The 20465-nt window shown below is 40.4% G+C and overlaps 2 protein-coding genes and 1 pseudogene across 2 annotated transcripts; all 3 read left to right on the top strand.

The window, feature by feature from the left end:
• The first annotated feature begins 5097 nt into the window (after positions 1–5097).
• LOC130218669 (uncharacterized) lies at positions 5098–7796 on the top strand. Its single transcript, XM_056450917.1, is given in 7 exon segments — positions 5098–5150; positions 5223–5272; positions 5360–6304; positions 6307–6361; positions 6363–6518; positions 6657–6823; positions 6914–7796. Coding segments are annotated over 7 exon segments (2247 nt in total). The 3' UTR covers positions 7735–7796.
• A 2963-nt stretch (positions 7797–10759) lies between these two features.
• On the top strand, positions 10760–13473 carry LOC130218695 (uncharacterized; annotated as a pseudogene).
• Positions 13474–17182: 3709 nt separating this feature from the next.
• On the top strand, positions 17183–19634 carry LOC130218645 (UPF0606 protein KIAA1549-like). Its single transcript, XM_056450890.1, has one exon. It carries the CDS (start codon positions 17237–17239, stop codon positions 19574–19576), a length of 2340 nt encoding a protein of 779 aa, XP_056306865.1. The 5' UTR covers positions 17183–17236; the 3' UTR covers positions 19577–19634.
• Positions 19635–20465: the final 831 nt, after the last annotated feature.

Below are 20465 nucleotides of genomic sequence, written 5' to 3'. Positions count from 1 at the left end.
CTCCTAGGTGTGACCGTAAGCCTCTCGTCTGGCTATCACCCTCAAACCAACGGCCAGACAGAGAGGAAAATTCAGGAAGTGGGGCGGTTCCTCAGGACCTTCTGTCACGGTCACCAAAACTCCTAGAGCCAGTTTCTGGGCTGGGCGGAATACGCCCAGAATTCCCTGCGGCAACCTACCACCGGACTTACGCCATTCCAATGTATCCTAGGGTTCCAACCTCCACTCTTTCCATGGGATGGCGCACCATCTGATGTCCCCGCAGTGGATTACTGGTTCCGGGAGAGCGAGAGAGTCTGGGACGATGCTCATCACCATCTTCAGAGGGCAGTACGCAGAACAAAGGAGGTATCCGATAAGAGGAGGATTCCAGGTCCCATCTATACTCCAGGGCAGAAGGTCTGGCTTTCCACTCGAGATATCCGTTTGCGACTGCCCTCCCGAAAACTAAGTCCCAGATTTGTTGGTCCCTTCAACATCCTGGAACAGGTCAACCCCGTCACATATAAATTACAGTTACTTCCACAGTACAGAATCCACCCCACATTCCACGTGTCCCTTCTAAAACCCTTTCACGATCCTCTGATTCCCTCCACAGAGCCTGGTCATAAAGAGGAACCTCCTCCCCCACTGATGTTAGAAGAAGGGGCCATCTACCAAGTCAAGGACATCCTACGGTCCCGGCGTCGTGGTGGTCAGCTTGAATACCTCGTCGACTGGGAAGGATACGGTCCCGAAGAAAGGTCATGGGTCCCCAGATCCGATATATTAGATCCCGCACTTATGGAAGAGTTCCACTCCAATCACCCAGAATTTCCAGCACCTCGAGGACGAGGTAGACCACCACGACGTCGGAGGTTCAGGCCCTCAGGAGCGGGCCCTGGGGAGGGGGGTAATGTCACGGATTGGCCAGGCTCTTCCACCAACATCACGCATCGAGCACCTTCACCTGAGTATTAACCACGCACAGCTGCACCCAATCACTCCCATTCACTATATAAGCACACACCTCACTTCACTCATTGTCCGGTCTCGTTCCTACGAAGCGGATTCTGAGTGAACCACTTCCCAGGTTTCACTCCCCTGCGATCTCATCAAATATACTTACCTTAACTCTGTTTCCTTCCAGTCTGTCCAGTGTTCCCGGTGTCCTGTCAGCGTTGTGTGTCTCGTCAGTCTGACTTCCCCGCAAGTCCTCTGGTGTATGCATTCGTTCATCCTTCAGTGTCTATCCTCTCACCTGGCAAAGAGGATCATCAGTTCCTTCCAAACTCCATTCAACTCTCAATTAATATCCACTTTGCTCATCTGTTGTAATAAACATCATTTATACTTACACCCCTGTTTGTCCGTCTGCTTCCCATAACAGTAAGCAAACTGATAGCTGCTTTACCAAATTTTAATTCCCATTATTTAACATTAGGGGGTGATCACAATTGTGTAATGGATCCAAATTTGATTCGCTCTAACCCAAAAACACAGGCCCTTTCCAAAATGGCAAATGAAATGCTAACCTTTATGAACTCTAAAAGGAAAAAAATTGGTCTCCAGACACAATAAAATTTAATTTCAACTAACCATGCAGAACAGCTTATTCTTAGATCCCAGGGTTATTTTTATGAGCATGGTGATAAAGCTAGGCGATTTTTAGCCCACCAACCTAAATCTAGATCATTAGCACAATATATTTCTGAAATTGCGAATGACGAAGGGGAATTAACAACTGACCCCCTTCAAATCAACAACATATTTACAAACTTTTACTCTAATCTTTATTCATCTGAAGCATCCAAGGACCCATTAAAACTGAAAGAGTTTATCATCCCAGCATTTCATTAGATCTTAAAAAAGACCTAGACCACCCCCTTTAGTTGCATGAAATCTGAGGCCATATCAGCATTACAGGGTGGCAAGACCCCAGGCCCTGATGGCTTTCCCATCGAATTCTATAAGAAGTTTTCTGCTAAACTATCCTCACTTCTTCTAAACATATTTGAACCCTCTTTTTCTTAGGGAACTCTACCAAGATCTTTTAATGAAGCACTGATTATGCTTTTGTTGAAGCCCCAAAAAGATCCAACTAAATGTAGTTCATATCGTCCAATTTCTTTATTAAATGCAATGTGTACAGATATAGTGTATAGAGCGTCATATTGGGGTGAAATAAACACACCCAGTGCTATTTAACATCATTAAAATAGTTGACCAATTGGAGCAGTTTTCAGATCGACCACAACTTGACGTAGGAGTGCGGTCCCCCCGCCCACCAATATTGTTTGACAGGCGCATCACCATATCAGTCAAAGCGATGTCACTAAAGGAACACCCTTGTTCTGTTTTTAGATGCAAGGCTCATTGGGCTCAACACAAGATCAACATTCATCACATGATCGCTCTAATCGAGATTATTGTTTGTAACTTAGTTTGTTTGTAGGTAGGTTTGGAAACGTGTACTTTTCATTGCGTCTACCTTAAACTTCAGCCGTTTGCATTTCTCGCGGTCACAGAAGCTCACTGTGATCTAAACTGAAATAAAATAACGAACTTGCATGCAGGTCGCACACCAGAAGCGCCGCTCTGCGACGCGCAGTGTCGTGCCATGCATTTTAGAAATCTAAACATAGGTTTCTATTATGGTACACACACCGGCGCTTCAAGTCGGCGGCTGTCCGCCACGATTCAGGACACTTCATATTTCTGCCACGCCATCTGAATAGTTTTATTTTAAATAACATGCGAACGTGGTTGTCTGATGTGCCGTGTCACGGCTCTAAGCGGGTCTTCTGATGCCTCAGTCAAAGTTAATTCAGTGTGCGTGGTTATTAGTCTTGGTGTACAAGCTCGGAACTTTAAACTAGCACACAGTTGGCTCTAAAACTATACAAATACACAAATGATTTTGTACTCTGCTTGGTCTGTGTCCAAGTCGTACATGTATGCTGGTCCTCTCACTCATGTTGCTTCTCTCTGTCTGTTGCCAAACACAGAGAGGGGGAGCTCTTGGCTCCGCCCCCCTGTTACATTGGACGGGAATTTGAAACTAATTTTCATGTGAAGCAACACACCCCTAAAACAGCGAGCTGTGTACACGCCCCCAAAATGACACTTTTGAACACATTATAATAAAAAAATCTGAACTGTGTTTTGAACTGAACCTAAACTGGCACACTCAAAGAGCCATAATATTAATATTAAATCTTAAAAAAGGGGGTAAACTATGTGCTCTTTAAAATCCACATTGTTTTAAGCAATGCAAGCAAGCAACCCATAGCAAGCAAAGCCAAATCAACCATGCACTACTCTCAGCACAAAAACTACAAAATAAAAAAAGAGCTTTCACAAAACCATACACCAAAAAAGCTTCTGATCTGGGCTTTTCATAAAGTGTGAAACTACCAATCAGTTTGCTAGATTATTGCCTCAGACTAATCGGTTATCACAGGAATGTCTAATAAAAACAAATTAAAAAGTACAAAGAAAAAAATATTTGTATTTTGCCTAACAAACAATTTAATTATTTTTTTCTGGTTGGGAAACATAGCTCATGCAACATAATTTTCTGTTAACTAAGAGAGAAGTGTATTCAGTGGGTGGAGAAAAGTAAAACATTGATACTGTACATTTGCACGGAGGAGCTCAAAGCTATGGTATGTGTTCTGCTGCAGAAACACCTGCTTCTTTCCCTAGCAAATATCTCGTGGCAGTCAACATACTGTATATTATACCATTCCACTAAGTTTTACATTAAATACTATGCCTTTCTTATACAGTATTTTACACTTGGCATGTTTACTTGTTGCATGCATCACTGCCCTTGAAATGTTAAGTAAAACCTCTGTGAATTGATAGAACCTTGCAGTCACGTCCCATATGAAAATCTGATGCATGAAAATATTTACAAATTACATATATGACATAAAAGTTAATATTTGGATTTTACATATATGAAATATATGTCAAATATTTAACATATTTGAAATATTGCCAAAATGGCTGCTTATATGTATATTTGTTTTTCAAAATAAACAAATCAAATACCAAATAAAAAATCACTCCTAAAAGCATATTTCAAATCTGTAACAGATTGTAAAGATCCCATGCTCAAATACATTTAAACTTGAGTAGTAGATGATAAAATGTAACCTAATGTAAGGTATTTAGTATTGAATTTGATCAAATTGAAAAAAAAAAATTAAATGCTGCAGGCCAGTCAACTTATTAGTATTGTTTGTTATATCTATAGAAAAGGGAGTCATGGAATGGTATTGTCATGACTCAACATTTTACAGAGCTTTCACTGAAATGTGTTTGACCATGAAATCTTTACAATCTGTTACATATTTGAAATTTTCTTTTAAAAGTAAATAGTTTTTTGCTATTTATGTACATTTTTTTTAAATATATTCATACATAAGAAGTAATTTTTGCTTCTTATGTATTTTTGCTTCTCAAAATATATGTTAAATATTTGATATATATTTTCTATATTTAAAATCCAAATATGAACTTATGTCATACATGTAAATGTGTAATCAAGAGAGTGTACATTTTCATTTAAGAATGTTTATCTCTATTCCAAGTCATGAAAAACAGGATTAAAGATCAACACAACAACATACCTGCATTTAGCAAACGCCAATTCAGCAGAATATAAGTTAGCATAAGCTGAAGTGGGTGTCATTTTATAACTACACACATTTGAAGTAAACTAGCCAATTGCAGACTTTGATGACATTCAGTATACCAGAAAAATATATGTTTATTATGCGAAATACTTTCTTTTTACTTTTTTCTTTATTTACTCAAGAAAGTATACATTTTTTTTAAGAATATGTTTATCTCTTTTCCAAGGCATAAAAAGCTAATTTGTTTGGATAAATGTATTGTTGAAATGACATACCATGAAAATAACGTGCAACAATTGACACCTGAAACAAATGATCCTCCATTTGACATTCATGTGACAACTGATTGGTCTGAGGCAATAATCTAGCAAACTGACTGGTAGTTGCACACATTATAAAAAGGCCAGATCAGAAATGGAATGGCTTGATGTGGTAAAGCTTTTCTTTTGTAGATTGTGTGTGAGGGTAGTGGATGGTTGTTTTGACTTGGTTTGCTATATGTGCTACAACCATGTGGATTTTAAGGTATGTCATTTTGCTTGTGTTCTTAATTGTGTGTTCTTTCATTTACCTTGTATTTATGATGTTCTTTTGTAGTTATTCTTTAGCAGTACTTTTAGCCCTTGGTGCATGTGATGCTGCAGCTGGTAAGGGTTATTTTTTCTCTCCCTCTTAAATCAGGCATTATTTATCTGCGTTTGCTCTGTTTGTTAACTGTTGTTTTCCTTTTGTAGTTCATGCATATAACCCTAGCAGCAGAAGAGGCCATCTTGGATCTAATAATCCTATTCAGTCGATGCAGGAAGTGAAACAAAGTCTCTATGACTTTTATGGCCTAACTGATGTAACTGGACCAATCAGCAAGGATACAGTTAAGTGGGACTTTGAGACTGGAAGTTACAGATCTCAGACTGGCTCCTCTGGCAATCCCTTAAGTGAAAAACCAGGCTCCGAATCGCATACAACACAAGGAATTAATGTTGATTCAACTGGAAGTGGTGGTGTTTATGGTTCTCTGGGAAATGCAGTGAGTATGGGCATGTCTGGGTATGATTCAAGTCGGTCAACTACTGTCCAAGGCTCTGAAGTCATCAGTTCTTCGGTCTTGGCCCCATCGCAGCAAAGCAGTTATTCTGTTTCTAAGCCAATGCAGGTAGTTTCCTCAATTCCACTTCAAATTGGCAGCGTGTCTGTGGCAAAGCCCAGCAGCCAACAGTTAGTGCAGATTATTTCCCAGTCCAGCAGTGAGCAACCAGCAAGTTCTGGAACCGTGGCCCAGTCTAACCCTCTGCAGTTATCCCAGCCCAGTGGCCAACTAATATCTCAGACTAGCTTCCAGCCTGCAGTGCCATCTGGTAGATGGCCCCTTAAGCCTCTGAACGGTAAACATCAAACTGGTTCCAGGCCAGTTCACAATGAACCAGTAAGTTCTTCAAAACCTCCCAAAGCCTCACAACCTAGTTTATCAATATTACAGTATGGTAGTGTGCCAAGTAGCCTAGCTGGGGCTAATTATGAACTTGTGAGCCAGTCAGTGCAGTCCAGTGGCCAAACTGTGAATCAACCAAGCATCATACAAACTCCCAAGGTCATTGACATCTCTGTGGTCCAGCCCAGTAGCCAGCAAATTCCACAGGCAGTTGATGCCTCTCTGGCCCAGGTCTCCAGCCAGCAGCTGTTACGGGAAGCCAATCAGTTTCCCAGTCAAATAATGTACAACCAGTAGATGTAGGTTATTTTTGTTGCTCAGCCAGGTGGACCGACTCCACTCAAGCATCACAAGGGTAAACATCACTTTGGATCTAAGCCTTCCAGTAATAGTCCTCTCCAGACACTAAGATTTACTTCTGTAGATCAGTCCAGTAGCCAAATACCGGTGCAAACCAGCTATCAGTCTGGGCCCCAGCCAGCTCTTCAACTACCAGTACAAGCCAACTACCAGTTTTCATCTCCGTCCACATGGCAAACACTAGTACAGGCCAGTTACCAATCAGAGGCTCAGCCTACTTCCCAGCAGCAAGGACAAACTAGCTACCAGTCTGGGCCCCGATTTGTTGTTCAACAACCAGCACAAAAGGTCTACCAGTCTGCTAGCCAGCCCACTGTGCCACAACCAGTAGAAGTCATCTACCAATCAGAGGCCCAGTCTACTTCCCAACAGCCAGGACAAACAAGCTACCAGTTGGTGGCCGAGCCCGGTCTTCAACAACCAGGAATGGTTAGCTTTTCTGCAGCACCCCTTCCTCTTCAACCAGCACAAGCTAGCTACCAGTTGATGTCACAGCTAGGTGTCCAACAGCCAGCACAGGTTAGCTCCTCTGTAGCCCGACCAAGCCATCTGCAAGTTGGACAGTCCAACTACGAGTACGTTGTTAATCAGAATGGGCAAACCCTTTTCAAGCCACTTGACCCAATTCCTGTGGATCTTAACATTCCCAGCCCCCTCACATCTACTTTCAGACCAGCACATCTGCCTAGACATCCTAGGTTGCAGTCTGTAGTGCTTCAAAGTGAACAGCCAGTTGTGCTAGAGGTCCAACCAAGTGATTTGTCTCTTGCCAACCCTGGACCAGGGAGTTATACTTTTGTAGCTCCGCCCACTGGTCATCTTTCAAGACCGTTACAGCAGCCTAGCTACCAGCCTCCAGCCAAGCTATGGCAAGATGTGTTTTGGCCCCTAGTCAAGCCTAACGAACTGGAGTATTCCAGCTTTGAAGCACAAGTTGTTCCCAACCATGTGTCATTTCCTGTACAGTTTGTTTCCCAGCCTCAAATGCTCCCCGTTAGTCTGTCTGTCACTCAGTCCAGCTCTTCCCCGGTTGTGCCTGTGCAGTCCAGCTACCTGCCTCAGGTAGTGTCAAGTTATGAAACAGTCTTCCAGCCTGTATTGCAGACCTCTTCAGTGGTGGCGCCATCAAGTTCCCAAACCTGGAGCACCCCAATGGTTTCAAACTACGAGTCTGTGTTGCAGTCAGTGCAACCTGAACTTCGAATTCCAACACGGGTGAATTATCAGACTGTCACAAATCAAAATGCTCCTGGACCTGCTGGAAGCAATAGGCATTCATCACGGAAGCTGCTTAAGCTTTTGCAACAAGTCAAGTCCTAGGTGTTTGTTTGCAGTTTCCTGATTTGTTTACTTGCTGATGTGAATAAATTATTGGAAATGTCTGTGGTGGACTTAAGTTTTATTTAATTTTAGCTGCATCTGCAAAAATTAGAAGCTTTGGTAAATTAAGAGAAAATATATTGTACAGTATAGACTTCCTTCTCTCTCTATCAAGAAAATAAAATCCAGTGTACTGACTCTGAAGTACATGAGTAATGACACTAGTTGTTAGTTTTTTTTTTTTTTTTTTTTTTTTTTTTTTTTAACGGTATAATTTGCTTATGTATTTAATTACTTTAGTGTGCCAAATCTTATGTCAGACTATGTTTTATGATTATCCAATATAAAGCAGATGCATATGTAGCATATAACAAAAATGTCATTTTGTTTTATAATTTTAACTCCTAACCGAACATGATTTTAACAAAATTGTCCAAAGACGTGATATAGGACTAAATGTTACACTTGGACTGACTAAATTGGCTGAAGTGTATGAGTGTCTGTGTATAAGAGAGTGTGGGTGGTGATATGCAGATTGGGTAATTCCTAGCTTAGTGCTGGATTGTGGCTAGAAGGGCATCTGCTGTGTAAAATATTTGCCAAAGTAGTTGGTGGGTTATTCCCCTGTGGGTGACCCCTAATAAATCGGGGATTAGCTGAAGAAAAATTTATGAATATTATTGTTTTTTGAAGACTGACTGCAATAAAATTACTTTTGTGTGAAAAGTCTGATCAGCAAAACATCAATATGAGACAGTCCCACCACATTCTCATGGTAAGTGTTAACTTTTTAATTTAGTAGCTAATTCATATCGTTTGTATGATATCTTTTAGTATGATTTGCTCATCTTCCAGTGTGGGGTGGCGTTTGGGGACGTCCTTCCTTTAAAAAAAAACATACACTTTTCTGACAATACATAAAATAGTTATGTTCACTCATGAGATCTAGCTGGACATTCCACAACAGACCCAATTCCACAGCCCAACCCCAGATAAAAACATTTTTTCCAATATGAAGTGTAACTAAAAAAATCAGCATACAAATGCAACCATGTTCTTAAAAATGTTCTTTTTTTACTTCACCCCCATGGTATGTGTTAGTTGTAACATATCATGGGGTTAGATAACATTATGATTTCAACCAGGGTAAGTTGTAACATCATCAGTGGCATAAAAGAATGTAGGACATGCATAATGCAAAAGTTAGGGTTCATTTCAGTCGATATCTGATGTTTGTTAAATCAATCATTAACTAAAAAAAATGATTGTTCAATTTGAATTATTGGCCAAAGCGAATACACTAATCCATTAAATCTCATTTACAGTAGTCCATGAAATGTTTTCACTTGAATACTTAACAAAACCAAATGTAAAATAAGAACTGCATGCCTCAAAACACATCTTATTTGTTTCCTCTCTCTCACTCATAACTAGAATAATAGAAAATCCACAGTTTCAAATATCTTACACTATCTGTATTACCAAAGATAAATTAGCCTATTTTAAACTATTTTGCTGCTAATGACAAAATCATTTATTGTGCTGGTATGTTTCAGTCTGACTTTTAATCAAGTCGTTTGACCACAATGAGCTAGGATAGGCTTTTAAAAGCTACTCTCAGCACTGAACGCCAGTTTGCACAGCAGATGGCCATTTTAGACATGATGCAAGAAAATGCTTGCAGAAAGGGGCATTATGGACATTTTTAATGTGAAATGCTTATTAGATTCTTTCATTAACTTTTTATAAGTTATAAATTAAAAATATTTTTTAAATGTTTTTAAAAAGCATGATTTTATTGCATTCTCATAGTAAAAAAACATTAATAATATAATAATAATGGCACTTGTATGCACTGTTTTGACTATGGAAGTAAGAAGCCTGCATTCACTCTTTCTGGGACCTATGCAGCTTTCAATACACCACTGAACATAATGAAATAGCCTTAAAGACAAAAATAAGATGCGAAAGCATTCTATTTAACACTCACTTTTCAATAAAACTGTGTGTATCTGTGTGTGTTACAATGTTGAATACAATGTTTAAATGTGCATCAGCTTCAACAACTGGACACTAGAGATGTAACAGTGTGAAAATTTTGTATCATTACTAAAGTGACCAAAATGATCACAGTTATTAATATTGTCATGGTTTTGTTAAACTTTTCTATATGAGACATGGCACATTATTGCTTGCTTCCATCAGTTTGCAGTGCATTTACTTAATGTTTCAAGGGCAGTGATGCATTTCACATGCAATAAGTAAATATGCCGAGTGTAAACTACAGTATAAGAGAGGGATAGTCATTTAATGTAAAACTTTGTGGAATGGTATAATATAGAGTATGTTGACCTCAACTGGATATTTGCAAGGGGAAGAAGCAAGTGTTTCTGCAGTAGAATGCACATACCACAGCTTTGAGTATTGGACAGCTATTCTCATTAAAGAGTATCAATGTTTTTGCTTTTCTTCTCCCACTGAACGCTCTTCTCACTAAGTTAACAGAAAATAATGTTGCATGAGTAATGTTTTTCTACCTCTTCATTGTGATCATGTTGCAAACAGGATTAGAGGTCCACAAAACAGCATACCTGCATTTAGCAGAACAACAATTCAGCATAATATAAGTTAGTATAAGCTGAAGAGGGTCTTGCTTTGAATATAAATTTAAAGTAAACTGGTCAGTTGCAGACATTTAAAAATATATATATTATTATGCGAAATACTTTGTTTTATTCTTACTTTTTCTTCATTTAATGAAGAGAGTATACGTTTCATTTAAAAGCTAATTTGTTAGGATAAATGTATTGTTGAAATGACATACCATGAAAATAGCGTGCAACAATTGACACCTGAAACTAATGATGATCCATTAGACATTCCTGTGACAACTGATTGGTCTGAGGCAATAATCTAGCAAACTGATTGGTAGTTGCACACACTATTAAAAAGGCCAGATCATAAGTGTTATTGTGTTTGGGTGGTGAAGCTATTTTAGTTACATGTTTTGTGCTGAGGGTAGTGGATGATTGTTTTGACTTGGTTTGCTGTGTGTGCTACAACAATGTGGATTTTAAGGCATGTGGTTTTCCTTGTGTTCTTAATTGTGGGTTTTACCACTTTTGTATTTAAATGACCACTTTTCCCTTTGCAGTTATTCTTTAGCAGTACTTTTAGCCCTTGGTGTATGTGATGATGATCTTGCAACTGGTAAGTGGGGAAAAAAATCCACCTAAATCCAGCATTATTTAACTGAATTTGTTGTTAATTGGGGATTTTCCTTTTGCAGTTTATGGATCCAGCCCTGGGCAGCAGTGGAGGCCATCTTCTATCTAATAATCCTAGTCAGTCCATGCAGGAAGTGAAAACAAAGTCTTTATGGCCTAACTGATGTAGCTGGACTAGTCGGCAAGGATGCAGTTAAATGGGGCTTTGGGACTGGAAACTACAAATCTCAGGCTGGCTCTTCAGGCACTCCCATGACCAGTGGAAAACCAGGCTCTGAATTCCGTACTACAAGCCAACAAGGATTTCATGTTGATTCCACTGGAAGTGGTAGTCTTGTTTATGGTTCTCTGGGAAATGCAGTGAGTATGGGCATGTCTGGGTATGATTCAAGTCAGTCAACTACTGTCCAAGGCTCTGAAGTCATCAGTTCTTCTGTCTTGGCCCCATCGCAGCAAAGCAGTTATTCTGTTTCTAAGCCCATGCAGGTAGTTTCCTCAATTCCACTTCAAATTAGCAGTGTGTCTGTGGCAAAGCCCAGCAGCCAACAATTCGTGCAGACCATTTCCCAGTCCAGCAGTGAGCAACCAGAAAGTTCTGGAACCGTGGCCCAGTCTAACCCTCTGCAGTTATCCCTGCCTAGTGGCCAACAAATATCTCAGACAAGCTTCCAATCTGCAGTGCCATCTGGTAGATGGCCCCTTAAGCCTCTGAAAGGTAAACACCATCAAACTGGTTCCAGGCCAGTTCACAAAGCACCGATCAGCTCCTCAAAACCTTCCAAACCCTCACAATCTAGCTTGTCATTATTACAGTACAGTAGTGTGCCAAGTAGCCTAGATGTGGCTAGCTATGAACTTTTGAGCCAGTCAGGCAGCCAGCAATCAACCCAGTCCAGTGGCCAAACTGTAACTCAACCAAGCGTCATACAGGCTCCCAGTGTCATTGACATCTCTGTGGTTCAGCCCAGTAGCGAGCGAATTCCACAGGCAGTTGATGCCTCTCTGGCCCAGGTCTCCAGCCAGCAGCTGTACAGGAAAGCCAATCGGTTTCCCAGTCAAATAATGTACAACCAGTAGATGTAGGTTATGTCTTTGTGGCTCAGCCAGGTGGACTGACTCCTCTCAAGCATCACAAAGGTAAACCTCACTTTGGATCTAAGCCTTACAGTAATAGTCCTCTCCAGACACTAAATTTACTTCTGTAGATCAGTCCAGTAGCCAAAATACCAGTACAAACCAGTTACCAGTCTGGGCCCCGGTTGGTGGTTCAACAGCCAGCACAACCGGTCTACCAGTCTGCTAGCCAGCCCGCTGTGCCACAACTAGTAGAAGCCATCTACCAATCAGAGGCCCAGTCTGCTTCCCAACAGCCAGGACAAACAAGCTACAAGTTGGTTTCCAAACCCAGTCTTCAACAACCAGGAGGTTAGCTTTTCTGCAGCCCCACTTGCTCAACCAGCACAAGCTAGCTACCAGTTGGTGGCACAGCTAGGTGTCCAACAGCCAGCAAAGGTCAGCTCCTCTGTATCCCGACCAAGTCATCTGCAAGCAGGACAGTCCAACTATGACTCTGTTGTCAATCAGAATGGGCAACTCTTTTCAAGCCAGTGCAGTCCCATGGGATTCATCAGATTGGCTCCAAACTTTATTCATGTCATGAGTTACCTCAGCACGGTTACCAGCGGAGACATCACTCTCCATCTACACATGGTCTTCAAACTCTAGCTCAGGATATCAAGCCTTTTGTTCTGCCCAGTGACCCGATTCCTGTGGATCTCAATCCCAGCCCCCTCACATCTACTTTCAGACCAGCACATCTGCCTAGACATCCTAGCTTGCAGTCCGTAGTGCTTCAAAGTGAACAGCCAGTTGTACTAGAAGTCCAACCAAGTGATTTGTCTCTTGCCACCCTGGACCGGTGAGTTATACTTTTGTAGCTCAGCCTACTGGTCATCCTTCAAGACCATTGCAGCAGCCTAGCTACCAGCCTCCAGCCAAGCTATGGCAAGATGTGTTGTTGGCCCCTAGTCAAGCCTAACAAACTGGAGTATTCCAGCTTTGAGGCACAAGTTCTTCCCAACCTTGTGTCATTTCCTGTACAGTTTGTTTCCCAGCCTCAAATGCTCCCCGCTAGTCTGTCTGTCACTCAGTTCAGCTCTTCCCCGGTTGTGCCTGTGCAGTCCAGCTACCAGCCCCCACTAGTGTCAAGTTATGAGACCGTCTTCCAGCCTGTATTGCAGACCTCTTCAGTGGTGGTGCCATCAAGTTCCCAAACCTGGAGCACCCCAATGGTTTCAAACTACGAGTCTGTGTTGCAGTCAGTCCAACCTGAACTTCCAGTTCCATCACCGGTGAATTATCAGACTGTCCCAGATCAAAATACTCTTGGACCTGCTGGAAGCAATAGGCATTCATCACGGAAGTTGCTTAAGCTGTTGCAACAAGTCAAGTCCTAGGTGTTTGCAGTTTCCTGATTTGTTTACTTTGATGTCAATAAATTATTGGGAATGTGTCTGTGTGGACGTAAGTTTTATTTTAACCGCATTGCAGAAATTAGAAGCTTTGAGAAATTAAGAGTAAATGGATTGTACAGTATAGACTTCCTTCTCTCTCTATCCTCAAGAAAAGGGAAAAATCCAATGTGCTGACGTACATATGTAATTACACTACTAGTTGTTAAATGAACAGCTTTATGTTTTTTTTTTTTTTTTTTTTTTTAACTTCCTGTTTTCTTATGCATTTAATTACTTTAACGTGCTAAATTTACTTATGTCAGACTATATTTTGATTATCCAACACAAAGCAGATGCATATGTAGCTTTATAACCATGTTATTATTGTTTTCATTAACTCTGAAAAGAACATGATTTTAACAAGTGTCGAAAGACATGTGGTATAGGACTAAAGCTGTGGTCACACTTGGCTTTTCCTCCCATAGACTTCCATTCATATGCACGCGAATGCGTCAGACCGGAAACGCGGGGTCATGCGTCAAGTTTCGCATGTTGCTGCGGTGCAAATCAAGCTTGGTGAACTCTGACCTGCGAAATCACATCACTTGACTGCGTGAGACCAATCGAGGATCAAAACAGGATCTCTCTGGACAGAAATTTAAAACATGGAGCAATCGCTCGCTTTTTTTTAATGTCTAATCATCTTGTTTAATCCTGCCCCCTTTCGCAGCGCTGCACGACAGAATTTCGCGCATACAAAGCTCGGTGTGAACGTAGCTTAATTGTAATACTTGGATTAACTAATTGGCTGAAGTGTATGAGTGTCTGTGTATAAGAGGGTCTGGGTGGTGCTATGCAGATTGGGTGATTCCTAGCTTAGTGCTGGATTGTGGCTAGAAGGGCATCTGCAGTGTAAAATATATGCCAAAGTAATTTGTGGGTTATTCCCCTGTGGGTGACCCCTGATAAATCAGGAACTACCTAAAGAAAAATTAATGAATATTGTTGTTTTTTTGAAGACTGACTGCAATAAAATTGCTTTTGTGTGAAAAGTCTGATCGGCAAAACATCAATATGAGACAGTCCCACCGCATTCTCATGGTAAGTATTAAGTTTTTAATTTAGTAGCTAATTCATATCGTTTATATGATGTCTTTAGTATGATTTGCTCATCTTCCAGGGTGGGGTTTGGGGATGTGCTTTCTTTTTAAAAAAAAAACTACACTTTTCTGACAATACATAAAATAGTTATGTTCCCTCATGAGATCTAGCTGGACATTCCACAACAATTCCAAAGCCCAACCCCAGACAAAACATTTTTTGCAATATGAAGTGTAACTAAAAAACCAGCATACAAATGCAACCATGTTCTTTAAAAATGTTCTTTTTTTTTACTTCACCCCATGGTATGTGTTAGTTGTAACATATCATGGGGTCAGATAACATTATGATTTCAACCAGGGTAAGTTGTAACATCATCAGTGGCATAAAAGAATGTAGGACATGCATAATGCAAATGTTAGAGGTCATTTCAGTCGATATCTGATGTTTGTTAAATCGGTCATTAACTAAAAAAAAATGATTGTTTAATTTGAATTAATGACCAAAGCGAATACACTAATGCATTAAATCTCATTTACAGTAGTCCATGAAATGTTTCACTTGAATACTTAACAAAACCAAATGTAAAATAAGAACTGCATGCCTCAAAACACATCTTATTCGTTCCCTCTCCCTCTCTCCCACTCATAACTAGAATAAATAGAAAATCCACAGTTTCAAATAATATCTTACACTATCTGTATGACCAAAGATAAATTAGCCTATTTTAAACTATTTTGCTGCTATTGACAAAATCATTTATTGTGCTGGTATGTTTCAGTCTGACTTTTAATCAAGTCGTTTGACCACAATGAGCTAGGATAGGCTTTTAAAAGCTACTCTCAGCACTGAACGCCAGTTTGCACAGCAGATGGCCATTTTAGACATGATGCAAGAAAATGCTTGCAGAAAGGGGCATTATGGACATTTTTAAATGTGAAAAGCTTATTGGATTCTTTCATTAGCTTTTTATAAGTTATAAATTAAAAATATTTTTAAAATGTTTTTAAAAAGCATGATTTTATTGCATTCTCATAGTAAAAAACATTAATAAATATAATAATAATGGCACTTGTATGCGCTGTTTTGACTATGGAAGTAAGAAGCCCTGCATTCACTCTTTCTGGGACCTATGCAGCTTTCAATACACCACTGAACATAATGAAATAGCCTTAATGACAAAAAATAAGATGCGAAAGCATTCTATTTAACACTGACTTTTCAATAAAACTGTGTGTATCTGTGTGTGTTACAATGTTGAATACAATGTTCAAACGTGCATCAGCTTAAACAACTGGACACTAGAGATGTAACAGTGTGAAAATTTTGTATCATTACTAAAGTGACCAAAATGATCACAGTTATCAATATTATCATGGTTTTGTTAAACTTTTCTATATGAGACATGGCACATTATTGCTTGCTTCCATCAATTTGCAGTGCATTTACTTAATGTTTCAAGGGCAGTGATGCATTTCACATGCAATAAGTAAATATGGCGAGTGTAAACTACAGTATAAGAGAGGGATAGTCATTTAATGTAAAACTTTGTGGAATGGTATAATATAGAATATGTTGACTGAAACCATAGACTGTAAAATATAGACTGCAACTAGATATTTGCAAGGGAAAGGAGCAAGTGTTTCTGCAGTAGAATGCACATACCACAGCTTTGAGTATTGGACAGCTATTCTCATTGAAGAGTATCAATGTTTTTGCTTTTCTTCTCCCACTGAACGCTCTTCTCACTAAGTTAACAGAAAATAATGTTGCATGAGTAATGTTTTTCTACCTCTTTATTGTGATCATGTTGCAAACAGGATTAGAGGTCCACAAAACTGCATAGCTGCATTTAGCAGAACAACAATTCAGCATAATATAAGTTAGCATAAGCTGACGAGGGTCTTGCTTTGAATATAAATAATAAATACACACATTTGAAGTAAACTGGTCAATTTCAGACTTTATATATATATATATATATATATATATATATATATATATATATATATATATATATATATATATATATATATATATATATATATATATATTTGTTATGCGAAATACTTTGTTTTTATTCTTACTTTTTTCTTCATTTAATGAAGAGAGTATACGTTTTCATTTAAAAGCTAATTTGTTAGGATAAATGTATTGTTGAAATGACATACCATGAAAATAGCGTGCAACAATTGACACCTGAAACTAATGATGATCCATTAGACATTCCTGTGACAACTGATTGGTCTGAGGCAATAATCTAGCAAACTGACTGGTAGTTGCACACACTATTAAAAAGGCCAGATCAGAAGTGGTATTGTGTTGTTTGGTGAAGTTTTTTTTTTTTTTTAATTTTATAGCTTTTGAGCTGAGGGTAGTGGATGGTTGTTTTGACTTGGTTTGCTGTGCGTACTACAACAATGTGGTTTTTGAGGTATATCGTTTTGGTTGTGTTATTTGTGTGTTCTACCATTTACCTAGTATTTAAAATGACCACTTTACCTTTTGTAGTTATTCTTTAGCAGTACTTTTAGCCCTTGGTGCATGTGGTGATGATATTGCAACTGGTAAGTGGATTTTTTTTATTTTTATATATTTTTTTCTTAAATCCAGCATTATGTAACTGAGCTTGTTCTGCTATTTGGGATTTCCTTTGCAGTCTATGGATCCAGCCCTGGCAGCAGTGGAGGCCATCTTCAATCCAATAGTCCTAGTCTGTCCATGCAGGAAGTGAAACAAAGTCTCTATAACTTCTATGGCCTAACTGATGCAGCTGGACCAGTCAGCAAGGATGCAGTTAAATGGGGCTTTGGGACTGGAAACTACAGATCTCAGACTGGCTCTTCAGGCACTCCCATGACAAGTGGAAAACCAGGCTCTGAATCCCATACTACAAGCCAACAAGGATTTCATGTTGATTCCGCTGAAAGTGGTAGTCTTGTTTACAGTTCTGTGGGAAATGCATTGAGCATGGGCATGTCTGGGTATGATTCAAGTCAGTCAACTACTGTCCAAGCCTCTGAAGTAATTGGTTCTTCTGTCTTGGCCCCATTGCAGCAAAGCAGTTATTCTGTTTCTAAACCAATGCAGGTTTCCTCAATTCCACTTCAAATTAGCAGTGTGTCTGTGGCAAAGCCCAGCAGCCAACAATTCGTGCAGACCATTTCCCAGTCCAGCAGTGAGCAACCAGAAAGTTCTGGAACCGTGGCCCAGTCTAACCCTCTGCAGTTATCCCTGCCCAGTAGTCAACAAATATCTCAGACTAGCTTCCAATCTGCAGTGCCATCTGGTAGATGGCCCCTTAAGCCTCTGAAAAGTAAACCCCATCAAACTGGTTCCAGGCCAGTTCACAATGCACCGATCAGCTCCTCAAAACCTTCCAAAGCCTCACAATCTAGCTTGTCAATATTACAGTACAGTGGTGTGCCAAGTAGCCTAGATGTAGCTAGCTATGAATTTTTGAGCCAGTCAGGCAGCCAGCAATCAACGCAGTCCAGTGCCCAAACTGTGACTCAACCAAGCGTCATACAAGCTCCCAGTGTCATTGACCTCTCTGTGGTCCAGCCCAGTAGCCAGCAAATTCAACAGGCGGTTGATGCCTCTCTGGCCCAGGTTTCCAGCCAGCAGCTGTCTCAGGAAAGCCAATCGGTTTCCCAGTCAAATAATGTACAACCAGTAGATGGAAGTTATGTTTTTGTGTCTCCGTCAGGTGGGCTTACTCCTCTCAAGCATCACAAAGGTAAACCTCACTTTGGATCTAAGCCTTCCAGTAATAGTCCTCTCCAGACACTAAGATTTACTTCTGTAGATCAGTCCAGTAGCCAAATACCAGTACAAACCAGTTACCAGACTGGGCCCCGGTTTGTTGTTCAACAGCCAGCACAAACGGTCTACCAGTCTGCTAGCCAGCCCGCTGTGCCACAACTAGTAGAAGCCATCTACCAATCAGAGGCCCAGTCTGCTTCCCAACAGCCAGGACAAACAAGCTTCCAGTTGGTGGCCAAACCTAGTCTTCAACAACCAGGAATGGTTAGCTTTTCTGCAGCCCCACTTGCTCCTCAACCAGCACAAGCTAGCTACCAGTTGGTGGCACAGCTAGGTGTCCAACAGCCAGCACAGGTCAGCTCATCTGTATCATCCCGACCAAGTCATCTGCAAGCAGGACAGTCCAACTATGACTCTTTTGTCAATCAGAATGGGCAAACTCTTTTCAAGCCAGTGCAGTCCCATGGGATTCATCAGATTGGCTCCAAACTTTATTCATGCCATGAGTTACCTCAGCACGGTTACCAGCGGAGACATGACTCTCAATCTACACATGGTCCTCCAACTCTAGCTCAGGATATCAAGCCTTTTGTTCTGCCCAGTGACCCGATTCCTGTTGATCTTAACATTCCCAGCCCCCTCACATCTACTTTCAGACCAGCACATCTGCCTAGACATCCTAGCTTGCAGTCCGTAGTGCTTCAAAGTGAACAGCCAGTTGTACTAGAAGTCCAACCAAGTGATTTGTTTCTTGCCAGCTCTGGACCAGGGAGTTATACTTATGTAGCTCAGCCCACTGGTCATCCTTCAAGACCATTGCAGCAGCCTAGCTACCAGCCTCCAACCAAGCTATGGCAAGATGTGTTTTGGCCCCTAGTCAAGCCTAACAAACTGGAGTATTCCAGCTTTGAGGCACAAGTTCTTCCTAACCAGGTGTCTTCTGTTCCGGTACAGTTTGTGTCCCAGCCTCAAATGCTCCCCGCTAGTCTGTCTAGCTCTTCCCCAGCTGTGCCAGTGCAGTCCAGCAACCAGCCTCAGGTAGTGTCAAGTTATGAGACTGTTTTCCAGCCTGTATTGCAGACCTCTTCAGTGGTGGTGCCATCAAGTTCCCAAACCTGGAGCAGCCCAATAGTTTCAAACTACGAGTCTGTGTTGCAGTCAGTGCAACCTGAACCTCCAATTCTATCACAGGTGAATTATCAGACTGTCACAGATCAAAATGCTCCTGGATCTGCTGGAAGCAATAGGCCTTCATCACGGAAGTTGCTTAAGCTGTTGCAACAAGTCAAGTCCTAGGTGTCTGTTTGATTTTTCTGATTACTGTTTGCTCCCTGCCAATAAATTGTTAGCTGAACTGTGTTGACTGCGTTTTTTTTATTTTTATTTATTTTTTTTTTTTGACATGCTTTACATCCCCCCCCCCCCTTTTTTTTTATTTATTTTTTTTCCTAGTTCGGCATGGTGGTGCAGTGGGTAGCATGTTTGCCTCACCAACTAGAAGGTCAGTTGGTATTTCTGTGTGGCATTTGCATGTTCGTGTGGGTTTCTTCCAGGTGTGCAGGTTTCCCCCACAAGTCCAAAGACATGTAGTACAAGTGAATTGGGTATGCTAAAAATTCACTGTAGTGTTTGTGTATGGATGTTTGCCAGTGATGGGTTGTAGCTGAAAGGCCATCTGCGTTAAACCATGCTGGATAAGTTGGCAGTTCATTTTGTGGTGGCAACCCCAAATTAATAAAGGGATTCTGCTGAAAAGAAAATGAATAAAGCATAGTGGTTGAATATCTAGCTGTTCTTTTTTATTATTATTTTTATGTATATCATCACCTTAGAATTATAAGGTTCTATCTGACATTTTGTCAATTATTGACATTTTGATTAAATGACAACTTTAGATTTTTGGAATGTTTTTACATTTTAGGACTCTTTAATCATTTTTTAAATTTATTATAAACCTTTAAAAGAACATTTATCTAATAAAAAGTGTGCCTATAAAACTCTTAACTTTGTTTGACCATATTACTCTTAGGTTGCATGGTTGTCTGTTGTTAGGGCACTGTCACCTTCCAGCAACAAGGTTGAGTCCTTGCTGGGTCAGTTGGTCCCAAATCAAATTTTATTTATATAGCACTTTTTTTGTCCAATCTGTGCAGTTAAAATTGATTTGCAAGAAGGAAAATATATG

The sequence above is a fragment of the Danio aesculapii genome, chromosome 24 (assembly GCF_903798145.1).
Source record: "Danio aesculapii chromosome 24, fDanAes4.1, whole genome shotgun sequence".
Classification (NCBI taxonomy): Eukaryota; Metazoa; Chordata; class Actinopteri; order Cypriniformes; family Danionidae; genus Danio; species Danio aesculapii.
The sequence above is the reverse complement of the archived record's forward strand: the minus strand, read 5'-3'. Positions and strand labels throughout refer to the sequence as shown.